Source organism: Coregonus clupeaformis, chromosome 16, assembly GCF_020615455.1.
Source record: "Coregonus clupeaformis isolate EN_2021a chromosome 16, ASM2061545v1, whole genome shotgun sequence".
NCBI classification, from domain to species: Eukaryota; Metazoa; Chordata; class Actinopteri; order Salmoniformes; family Salmonidae; genus Coregonus; species Coregonus clupeaformis.
Window position 1 is genome coordinate 30,899,119 of NC_059207.1, and position 12,148 is coordinate 30,911,266.

The 12,148-nt window shown below is 41.7% G+C and overlaps 1 protein-coding gene across 1 annotated transcript; it reads left to right on the forward strand.

Annotated features, from left to right (window-relative positions):
* Positions 1–99: 99 nt before the first annotated feature.
* LOC121584190 (synaptic vesicle 2-related protein-like) lies at positions 100–11,368 on the forward strand. Its single transcript, XM_041900024.1, has 16 exons — positions 100–226; positions 2,106–2,266; positions 2,548–2,633; positions 2,804–2,902; positions 3,259–3,330; positions 6,550–6,674; positions 6,865–6,928; positions 7,274–7,399; positions 8,034–8,162; positions 8,284–8,357; positions 8,600–8,676; positions 8,946–9,050; positions 9,218–9,329; positions 9,489–9,570; positions 10,066–10,155; positions 10,315–11,368. The coding sequence occupies exons 1-16, from the start codon at positions 192–194 to the stop codon at positions 10,528–10,530; spliced, it is 1,653 nt and encodes a 550-aa protein (XP_041755958.1). The 5' UTR covers positions 100–191; the 3' UTR covers positions 10,531–11,368.
* Positions 11,369–12,148: the final 780 nt, after the last annotated feature.

Sequence of the window (12,148 nt, forward strand, 5' to 3'; positions counted from 1 at the left end):
CACAGGAAGCTCAAATTGTCAATATCCAATGATATACATAATTCGGAATATCCCGTCCCTCATTGGCTCTCCGCTGAGAACGAGAACGGGTGGCTGTCCGCAAGCCCGTGGTGCTGAAATCTCGGCTCGCTATGATAACAATGTAACGGCAATGAGACAATTCACTGTGGAACCCAATAAACACCACCAAAATGGACGATGATTTGTTCCAGTTAAGACAAGTCCCGTGAGTATTTAAAAAAAAACTTCTTAATTTCTAATTTGATCGTAACTGGGACATTTTGCTAAACCGACCCTTCGCCCACAGCCTTTCTTTTGCACACATTTTCGTGATCGTTTGAATTGCAGCTGTTGGGTGACAATGATCTCTTGACATAACAATATGTGCAACATTGTATTCCTCTTTTGAGCTAGTCAAGAGTACTCTACGCAAATACAGTGTGGCATGTCAAGGAACTTGCCATGCGTTTTGTTTGAATGCAAAGCATCAATGACCGGTAAACAGTAATCCTGACCCAACTGCTCATATGGGTGCTACAACAATGTCGGCTAGTATTTGTATAAATTGTTTCCTTTTATCTCAAGGTCTTTTTACTGGTAGTGACAGTGTGTATATTTCACAGGGGGTTCATTCACATCATTGCCTGCTGTATATGAAGCTACTACTGTGCCAACATCATTCGTCATGCCTTTATTTTGATCATGCATAAGTTGCACCAGTTTGTTAGAATGGGTTGGTTAACATCTAACATGTTACACAACATAGCCTATTTTCATTTTATCCCTAATATTTTTGCTCGCAATGGCCACACATTTAGCCTAACAATTACTGTAGGTATACTGTAGGTAACAGATGTGTATGGCAGCCTATTACTCATTATTTAGTAGCAACAAATATGACCGTGATTTAGAATGGTTTTAGAATATCCATACTACAATTGTATCTATTGCGTTACACATTATTTAGTAGCAACAAATATGACCATGATTTAGAATGGTTTTAGAATATCCATACTACAATTGTATCTATTGCGTTACACATTATTTAGTAGCAACAAATATGACCATGATTTAGAATGGTTTTAGAATATCCATACTACAATTGTATCTATTGCGTTCAGTTCTGTTTATTGGCAGAAAGATAGACACACTTTTCACTGAAGCTGGTCGACCAGAGTTATCCACTCCTGGCTATCACCATCAACTTCCAACTATGTTCCTATTGAGACTCTCCTTTCTTATGTGTAATAATAAAAAGGCATAACATTCTCTTTACAATTGTTCCTATGCTAGTAAAGCAGTGACTTGGCATTAGGCTCAGTTACTACATAAAAAACAGAGAACTGAAATTGTGCAATGTGACCGTGGCAGCAAACTGTCTTTCTCCCCAGTGTGAACCCCAAAATAATATTTCCGAACAGGATACATAGATCTTATGCTATTACTTGAGAGGAGATGATGGTTGAGGCAATTAGGCCACATTGCAACTTTCTTGCAGAAAGTGTAAAGCCACCAACACAAAGGTTTACAGAATCTGTCCATTGTGCAATGACCTTCTCCAAGTCTATATGGGATACATGTGGGATTGTTCTGTACAGAACTGAAAGAAACTGAACCACAGTAAACAAGGCATGTTGATTTCTAGGCTCCTCACTGGGCGATCAGCTGTATTTCTTCTGCCCTTGGCAAATCTGTGTAGTAATTAGAGTGATTAAGACATCACTGGGCTGCCTCCAAGTTCCTTTTACAGTGTTCCACCCTCTATCAGCAATCTGTTATCTTACAAAATGTGGAGTTTATAAGCTCCATGTACAGATAACATACGGGTGTTTTAGGTATTGTCTTAATTGGAGAATTACTATTTTTCCTCCATTCCATATCAAATCTATTTGTGGTCTACACACAATGATTAGGTGTCACACAAGTTTGTCAGTTGTGAACAGCAGTGCATAACCTCCCTCTGTTTGCCTGACAGGAACATCTCATATCACCTAGGCAACAGCCTCTCATTCTCAGCTTCATTCAGCTGTGTTGGCACAAACTTCTTCTTTACAGTAGGCTGTCAAACTGATCCAAGATGATCTTCCTGGTTTTCTCTATTGCAGCGTGGTCAAGTTCCGTCGCACGGGTGAGAGCACACGCTCTGAGGATGACGGAGGGGAGAGAGAGCAGGAGGTCCAGATCGATGGGAGGCAGGCTTACATGGAGTCTGTGGTACTTCAGGATGGCGCACTAGTACCCCGGGAGTTTGCCAATCCAACTGATGGTATGACTGGGTCCCTCCTTAGCCACCACTCTGACATTACCATCCAAACTCATATTAACTCCCATATGCATGGAACCGCCTTCCCCCTCTCTCCTTCCACTTACCCCCCCTGGGGACCACTGGGCTCTTATAATGGCTTTTCTCTTTAATGAGATTGACTACTGTTACTCATTGTGTACACATTTATGATAGTAACTTGCAATCCATACTTGTTATTTGATTTCCTACTTGAGTTGGTATAGAATTTATTGTTAATTGGTTACACCTCATATTCTCCCCAGACACTTTCATGGTGGAGGATGCTGTGGAGGCCATTGGTTTTGGGAAGTTCCAGTGGAAACTCTCCATCCTCACTGGTCTGTCCTGGGTGAGCAGCCACGCTTAAGGCAGTCCGAGAGAAAAACGTAACAGCTTCATAACATGTTGTGTATGTGCTCTATTTCAAACCTGTACATGTGGATATAATGTATATGAGCACAATTCACTGTGTCTTCATTGTTTCCTTTCCCAACGGTCCTTATGGCCTTGTTTGTTCAGATGGCTGATGCTATGGAGATGATGATTCTAAGCATACTGGCACCACAGCTGCACTGTGAATGGAGGCTTCCAAGCCTGTGGGTGGCGCTACTCACCTCGGTAATGCCGGACTTATTCTTACATTGATTACCAGTAATACTAAATGATAACTGGATTGGTGGGCTAACGGTAGTTAAAATCTAATTAAATGTTTTTGTCACATACACAGTTTACAACAGGTATTAAAGGTGCAGTGAAATGCTTATGTGCTAGCTCCCTCAACAATGCAGTACATGAATCAATAATAGCAGTGAGTTGTTGAGAAGTTGGTGATGATTGTATGGACTAGTAGTGATGAGTGTAATAGCAGTAGCTGTTGATGTTAATGCAGTCTTACAGTGTCACTTGTCACTTTTCATTACTAACAAGGCCTCTACATATAGTGATATCCATTTCCTCTGTTTCTTTAACTCCAGGCGGTGTTCATTGGAATGATGATCAGCTCTTCCATTTGGGGGAACATATCCGATAAGTATGGCAGAAAAACAGTGAGTTCAACGACTGGGTTTATTATGGGAGAGGTTAGAAACTTTCACAACAGGACAGACACAGCTATATCGATTTCTAACTGGCATTTCACAGCAGTTGGGTCATTCCACCAATTCGGTGCCTTTTTAGAAGTGTAACTTAGTCCCAAAAAAACATTTGATTTCACCTAATTTTAACATTCTGTCATAAAAAGCACCCATCTCAAGTGGTTAAATAAAAAAAGAACTATAGTAAGTTTCAAGTTTTAATGTCACATGCACAAGTACAGTGAAATGCCTTTTTTGCTAACTCTAACCCAAACAATGCAGTATTCAATAACAGTGTAATACAAAAAATAACAAGGTACAACAAAAACACACAAGATATAAAAATAAGAAATAAGAAGAACACGATAAAATAGAATGCATTTGGAAAGTATTCAGATCCCTTGACTTTTTCCAAATTTTGTTACGTTACAGCCTTATTCTAAAATTGATTAAATCGTTTTTTCCCCCTCATCAATCTACACACAATACCGCATAATGACGAAGCAAAAACAGGTTTTTATAATTTTTTGCAAATGTATAAAAAAAAAACCCCGGAAATATCACATTTACATAAGTATTAAGACCCTTTACTCAGTACTTTGTTAAAGCACCTTTGGCAGCGATTACAGCCTCAAGTCTTCTTGGATATGACGCTACAAGCTTGGCACACCTGTATTTGGCAAGTTTCTCCCATTCTTCTCTGCAGATCCTCTCAAGCTCTGTCAGGTTGGATGGGGAGCGTCGCAGCACAGCTATTTTCAGGTCTCTCCAGAGATGTTCGATCAGGTTCAAGGACATTCAGAGACTTGTCCCGAAGCAACTCCTGCGTTGTCTTGGCTGTGTGCTTAGGGTCGTTGTCCTGTTGAAAGGTGAACCTTCGCCCCAGTCTGAGGTCCTGAGCGCTTTGGAGCAGGTTTTCATAAAGGATCTCTCTGTACTTTGCTCCGTTCATCTTTCCCTCGATCCTGACTAGTCTCCCAGTCCCTGCCGCTGCAAAACATCCCCACAGCATGATGCTGCCCCCACCATGCTTCACTGTAGGAATGGTGCCAGGTTTCCTCCAGACGTGATGCTTGGCCAAAGAGTTTTATCAGACAAGAGAATCTTGTTTCTCATGGTCTGAGAGTCCTTTAGGTGCATTTTGGCAAAGTCCAAGCGGGCTGTCATGTGCCTTTTACTGAGGAGTGGCTTTCGTCTGGCCACTCTACCATAAAGGCCTGATTGGTGGAGTGCTGCGAAGATGGTTGTCTCTCAGAACTCTGGAGCTCTGTCAGAGTAACCATCAGGTTCTTGGTCACCTTCCTGACCAAGGCCCTTCTCCCCCGATTGCTCAGTTTGGCTGGGTGGCCAGCTCTAGGAAGAGTCTTGGTGGTTCCAAACTTCTTCCATTTAAGAATGATGGAGGCCACTGTGTTCTTGGGAATCTTCAACGCTGCAGACATTTTTTGGTACCCTTCCCCAGATTTGTGCCTCGACACAATCCTGTCTCGGAGCTCTACAGACAATTCCTTCGACCTCATGGCTTGGTTTTTGCTCTGACATGCACCTTCAAATCATGTCCAATCAATTGAATTTACCACAGGTGGACTCCAATCAAGTTTTAGAAACATCTCAAGGATGATCAATGGAAACAGGATGCACCTGAGCTCAATTTTGAGTCTCATAGCAAAGGGTCTGAATACTTTCTTTTTTTGTATTTTTTTCTATAAATGTGCATAAATGTCTAAAAGACTGTTTTCACTTTGTCATTATGGGGTATTGTGTGTAGATTGATGAGGGGAAAAGTTAATATAATCCATTTTAGAATAAGGCTGTAACGTAACAAAATGTGGAAAAAGTTAAGGGGTCTGAATACTTTCCAAATGCACTGTAAGTAAGCATACTATATACAGGGTCAGTTCCAGTGCCATATTTACAATGTGCAGGGATACTGGATCGATAGAGGTAGATATGTATAGGGGTAAGGTGACTAGGTATCAGGATATATAATAAACAGAGTAGCAGCAGTGTATATGATGATTGTATGTGTAGAGTCAGTATAATATGTGCATATTATGTGTGAGCAAATCATGGAGTGAGTGTTTTTATTTGTGTTGGAGTATCGGTGTGCGTAAGTGTGTAGGGCCCTCTGAGTGTGCATAGAGACAGTGTAAAAATAAGAATAAAATACAAAGGTCAACTCAGATAGTCCGTGTAGCCATTTTGTTAGCTATTTAGTTAGCTATTTAGCAGTCTTATGGCATAGGGATAGAAGTGCCTATTAAGTTCCAAATAAAGTAACATGGTTGACCGTAACAGGGTTGACGATTTAATCTTAAATCAGCCATAAATCCCCTTGTGACAGGTGGAATGGAAGCTTGTTGTGTGGAACAGGGAGTGGCAATTCAATGCAAGCGTCACAAAAAAAAAAAAAAAATCAAACAAAATGACAAACCTGTCTATCTATGCGTAACAGGGTTGACATGTTCTGCTCGACCCGCTCAGTTTTCCACCACAAAACACTAGCAAATGGCCAAAAAGAGTAGATCCAGCTCACCTGCTTTTACACATGATTTGGCTATTAGATGTTCAATGTTTCTTTTGAAAAAATATGAAAAAGGAATAGTTTCACCATATTAAAACGAGAGTTCTGTTCACATAACAGGGTTGACCTTAAAATGAGGGACAGACTTAAATGAATCACTAATCACATGAAATAAATAATAATCTTCAGAAATGACTTTGTCAGAGCAACAAAATAACTAGGACTTTACAATGATGGTGAGAACTTGGAGAAATGTTGTGGCTACTTGGATTAAAATCTTCCTAGAAGTCACAGAGGGTGCACAGGGGGAAATACTGAATTTTGGGACTTCAGCAAGTCTTTATTTAAATAAAAAATCAGATTGATTGAATTCTCCATGTGGTCTAAATTAAAGGACGCTTCATTTAATATAGGCTTTTAAAATTCAATATTGGTGCACAATTTCTACTTAAAATCTCAAAGGGATGCAAAAGACAGTCATTTCGTGGAACGACACAGTTATGTGCTTTGACAGGCTTTCATGAGACATCAGTTTTATATCAACGTCTTGGGAAGAGATGGGGAATGGGGAGATCCAGAACATGTGATGTGTGGTAGAGATAGTTAGGGTATTTTGCTGTCAGTGTCAGAGCTCACAGTTGTGGATGTGGGTGTGTGTGTGTACACAGGGTCTAAAGATGAGTGTGGCGTGGACCATGTTCTACGGTGTACTGAGCGCCTTTGCCCCCGTCTACGGCTGGATCCTCTTCCTCCGCGCCCTGGTGGGCTTCGGCATCGGAGGAGCCCCACAGTCGTATGTATACCTTCTCCCTTCCTGTTGGCATTATAACAATAGCTACAGTATACTGTAGTAGGTCATAGTAAAGGATTGGGTTATGTAATCTACCCAGTTATAAGTAGGCTACATATTTGACTTTATATTAATGACACACAATAATAGTTCATAGAAGTAGAATAATAGTGACATGTACTTCTCCCTTCAGGGTGACACTGTATGCAGAGTTTCTCCCCATGAGGTCCAGAGCCACCTGCATCTTGCTGATAGAGGTATGGCTTACCCTTTACTATCACTTAACAAGAGTTACACCCTAGTCTGTGGCCTGTCCAACTCAACTCCTCTCTCCTGCGCTTCTATCTCTCAGTCCAACTTTGCAGTTGTCTTGTGAGGTCCACTTTTAACTCTGTCAAGTCCGTCATTGATTTGAGACATTAGCAGGTCTGTGCGGTGCAAATTGATCCACTTGTTTGTGAGTGATCCTCTTGATGCCAGGTTTGTGGCCCCTCAGGAGCAGGATAGATCTCCACTCTGACCTGGATCAATTAAGCTGCTTCAATGTGCCAGGGAACTCATCATGCCAACCATCTCCTGTACCTATTGCTGTGCCCCTGCAGATATTCTGGGCGCTGGGCACTGTGTTTGAGGTGCTGCTGGCCATCCTGGTGATGCCCACTTTGGGCTGGCGATGGCTGCTCGGCCTCTCCACCGTTCCACTCTTCATCTTCGCTATCCTCTCTTTTGTGAGTATGCAGTGGTGTAAAGTACTTAAGTAAAAATACTTTAACGTACTACTTAAGTAGTTTTTTGGGGTATCTGTACTTTACTTTACTATTTCTGACAACTTTTACTTTTACTTCGCTACATTCTTAAAGAAGTACAAACCCAAAAGTACTCGTTATATTTTGAATGCTTAGCAGGACTGGAAAATGGTCCAATTCACGTACTTATCAAGAAAAAAATCCCTGGTCATCCTACTGCCTTTGATCTGGCGGACTCACACATGCTTCGTTTGTAAATTATGTCCGAGTGTTGGAGTGTACCCCTGGCTACATGTAAATGAAAAAAACATGAAAATTGTGCCGTCTGGTTTGCTTAATATTAATTTATTTATACAATTTATAATTTTAAGTATATTTTTGCAATGACATTTACTTTTGATACTTAAGTATATTTAAAACCAACTACTTTTACTTTTACTCAAGTAGTATTTTACTGGGTTACTTTCACTTTTACTTGAGTCATTTTCTACTAAGGTATCTTTACTTTTACTCAAGTATGAAGTTCCACCACTAATATGACAGTAACAGCTACTACCAATTCACTAGAATAAAATGGTACACTATTAAACGACTGACCCTTTGGTTTTGGAAACAGTGGCTGCCAGAGAGTGCGCGCTATGACGTGTTGACAGGGAACCAGGAGAAAGCTCTGACTACCCTGAAGCGAATCGCCAAGGAGAACGGAGTCCCCATGCCCCTGGGAAAACTAATTGCTGCCAGACAGGTACAGCCCAGCACATACAGATATTGTATGGAATACGTACAGGGCATACTAAAAAGCCATAGTTTGCCTTGTTTCAGTTGTTTATCTGTCATGTTGTGTTTCTTGACTGTTTGTCAATTAGGAGGACCGTGGGAAGATCCAGGATCTTTTCTCACCGCATTTTCGCTGGACCACAATTCTGCTGTGGTTTATTTGGTAAATAACTTAAACCCTTTTAACAAAGAAAAACTTTACATTTCCTCATTTCTAGATACAGGTAATAAAAAATAAGTTGATCACTGATGACTAATTCAACTCTTACATCTCTAAAACTTAACCAGTACTGCTCTGTTACATACTTTGATTGAACATCTTCATAAGAGTTGCATCTTTAATTAACCCAGTTTTCCTTATTGGAATCCTTAGATTGACTGAGGACTGTGTTTTATCTGTCTCAGGTTCTCTAATGCATTCGCCTACTATGGCCTGGTCCTACTCACCACTGAGCTCTTCCAGGAGGGCGGTGCCTGTGGGGGTGAGTTACTGCTCCTTTTCCTCTGACATCATCAGTAACACTCACGCAAACACTCTTAAGGACAGCATTAACCTGCTGAGCCCAAACCATCTTTTAAAAACAAAAAATTGATATTTGTGTAATGCTTTAACCAAGAATAACTCCAATTGACCTCAGGTTACATTAGCCTTTAAGTCTCAAGGCCATTTCAGGACCTTGTGATTCTGGAGGGCTGCAGTGAGCACTGGTAAGTGTGCATCACGTGTTTCTTGTGTTATGTCTCCCTCTAGAGTCAAAAGGTAGTAAGAGGGAGCCCAGGTGTAGCCTGGAGTGTAAATACCTGACCTCAGACGACTACAAGGATCTGCTGTGGACCACCCTGTCTGAATTCCCAGGTATACTTCTTTGACCTACTGCTTTCAACTAATAGTCATAATATTGCTAAACACAATTGCTGTATTGCAGGGTACTGTGAAATAAAGTAGATTGTAAATTGTTCTGATTGATTAGACAGACTAGTAGAATATCTGAATAGATTGGTTGATGTATTAATGTTGGGCAGGTCTGCTGGTGACTCTGTGGGCCATCGATCGGCTGGGACGGAGGAAGACCATGGCACTGTGTTTCTTTGTCTTCTCTCTCTGCCTTGTGCCACTCTACGCTTGTGTAGGGAGGTAAGACCATCCATTACAAAATTACAAAGGTATTACTTTTAGGATTCGTAATGCACTACTCTATGACAAACATCACACTGTGGTGGATCCACAACTGACAACACAATAACAGTGTTGTTGTTGTTGTTATTAACATTGTTGTTGTTGTCTGTGCTTCAGGACCTGGCTGACAGTATTGATATTCATCGCCAGGGCCTTCATCGCAGGAGGTTTCCAGGCTGCTTATGTCTACACCCCTGAGGTGAGGTCATAGGCCATGGAACCCCATGTACCCCATGGCTACATTATCGACTCAATAGAATGCCAGCACTTACTCTAAAAACAAAGCTGAAGTTACTCTGCCTTGATCACAGGTAGATGGATGTGGTAAAAGACTTCTTTCATATCGAACCAGATCAAACACTCTGTAGTTCTGCCTCTTCCTCTGTTATTGTATAACTATGTACTGAAGTAATTTATGGCTTAAAGATTATACTAAATCGCAGACGTTAGGTTTCTTTTCAGTTTTATTTCTTTGATGGATTTGTGATTAAACAAAGGGATAGTTATTTGGTTCATACTCTTCTTCCCCATTGGGTTTTAATAAGTATTACAGTGTCAATATGGTACAAAGTAAATGAAACTGTAAATAAAAATAATGCGTAACATGGACAGTCCCTTTTGCGTAAACGACATGAGTGTCTGTCCTGAATGTTAATAAATGATGTATTCCCATGGTGTTCTCCTGACTCCTCAGGTATATCCAACAGCAACCAGAGCATTAGGTCTGGGCACTAGTAGTGGAATGGCCAGAGTGGGAGCCCTCATCACACCCTTTGTTGCACAGGTAAAATGGATAAAAAAGTTTACCACAACCAATATATAAAGAATATTTCCTTTGTACATAATGTGTACTGAAAGACATTCACGCCATCACAGAGATAATTATCCTACCCAGGCTGGTGATACTGTTTTCATTCCTCCCCCCTGTCCCACTGTCCTGCAGGTGATGTTGGAGTCTTCTTTGTACCTGACTCTGTCAGTGTACAGCATCTGCTGCCTGCTGGCTGCCATCGCCTCCTGTGCTCTGCCCATTGAAACCACTGGCCGGGGCCTCCAGGAGTCCAGCCACCGCGAGTGGGGCCAGGAGATGATGGGCCGGGCCCCTGCCAACAGCTCTGGGGGCATCCCACACTCCGACTCTGGGTCCCAGGAGGACTGAGCACAGGCAAGGGGGTGGTGGAGGAGGGATGCTGGAGTGGAAGAGAGAGTCAATGAAGGAGAGGGAAGCTAGGCAAACAGCCCTTGTCCATTCTCAACTCAAATGTGTCATAACTGGTTTGTATATAGGCACCACAGTGGCTTGAGAGAGAGCCTGCAAGCAAAATGTTATTCAAAAACATTTCTCTTTGATTTTAATTTTCAACCACTACCGCTGTCATGACTTTTGCCAATGTAGGACAAACACACTCTGAGTGAGACAGAGCTCAATCGATTATTCAGAGTATACACTGAGTGGTAGCAGGGAGAGAAACATAATTATATCTCACTATTAGAATTTCATATTGTGAGGGAGAAGAACAGCGAGATTGATAGTAACAGTGAGAGTGATAGAGAAAGACAGTGATAGAGGACATTGCTTTTTTGCAGTGTTTCTATTAAGAGAGCCTTAAAACAACGGTCCTACTCAGGTCCTACTACTCAGTTTTGGATAAGGGACACATTGAGGACGTTTGATAGAGATGTGATTGCAAGGGCCCCAAAAAGTCCATTATCTTTTGCAAAGCTATAATGAAAACAATGATTGCTATCTAATGATACAATAATTACCCACTCAACATAATCAAATCTGTACATCTGGGGTTGTCTGCAGATTCCCATCACCACGTTAACCATCCGCCACTGTAATCACCATGCTGTCAACAGACATTATGTTCTTCATAGAGGTGTGGGGTCACAAATCTCAGTTACACTTCAGTTTAGACACTTATATACTGAACAAAAATATAAACGCAACATGTAAAGGGTTGGTCCCATGTTTCATGAGCTGAAATAAAAGATCCCAGAAATGTTCCATACGCACAAAAAGCTTATTTCTCTCAACTGTTGTGCACAAATTTGTTTACATCCCTGTTAGTGAGCATTTCTCCTTTGCCAAGATAATCCATCCACCTGACAGGTGTGGCATATCAAGAAGCTGATTAAACCACATGATCATTACACAGGTGCACCTTGTGCTGGAGACAATAAAAGGCCTCTCTAAAATGTGCAGTTTTGTCACACAACACAATGCCACAGATGTCTCAAGTTTTGAGGGAGCGTGCAATTGGCATGCTGACTGCAAGAATGTCCACCAGAGGTGTCTCGGGGAAGCTCATCTGCGTGCTCGTCGTCCTTACCAGGGACTTAACCTGACTGCAGTTTGGCATCGTAACCGACTTCAGTGGGCAAATGTTCACCTTCGATGGCCACTGGCACGCTAGATAAGTGTGCTCTTCACAGATGAATCCTGGTTTCAACTGTACCGGGCTGATGGCAGACAGCGTGTATGGCGTTGTGTGGGCGAGCGGTTTGCTGATATCAACATTGTGAACAGAGTGCCCCATGGTGGCGGTGGGGTTATAGTATGGGCAGGCATAAGCTACGGACATTGAACACAATTGCATTTTATCAATGGCAATTTGAATGCACAGAGATAGCGTGACGAGATCCTGAGGCCCATTGTCGTGCCATTCATCCGCCGCCATCACCTCATGTTTCGGCATGATAATGCATGGCCCCATGTCGCAAGGATCTGTACACAATTCCTGGAAGCTTAAAATGTCCCAGTTATTCCATGG

Coding starts and splice junctions, on each gene's coding strand:
- LOC121584190 (XM_041900024.1), top strand. CDS start 192: ATGGACGATGATTTGTTCCAGTTAAGACAAGTCCC. Junction 227..2,105: donor TTCCAGTTAAGACAAGTCCC/GTGAGTATTTAA, acceptor TCTCTATTGCAG/CGTGGTCAAGTTCCGTCGCA. Junction 8,358..8,599: donor ATTCTGCTGTGGTTTATTTG/GTAAATAACTTA, acceptor TATCTGTCTCAG/GTTCTCTAATGCATTCGCCT.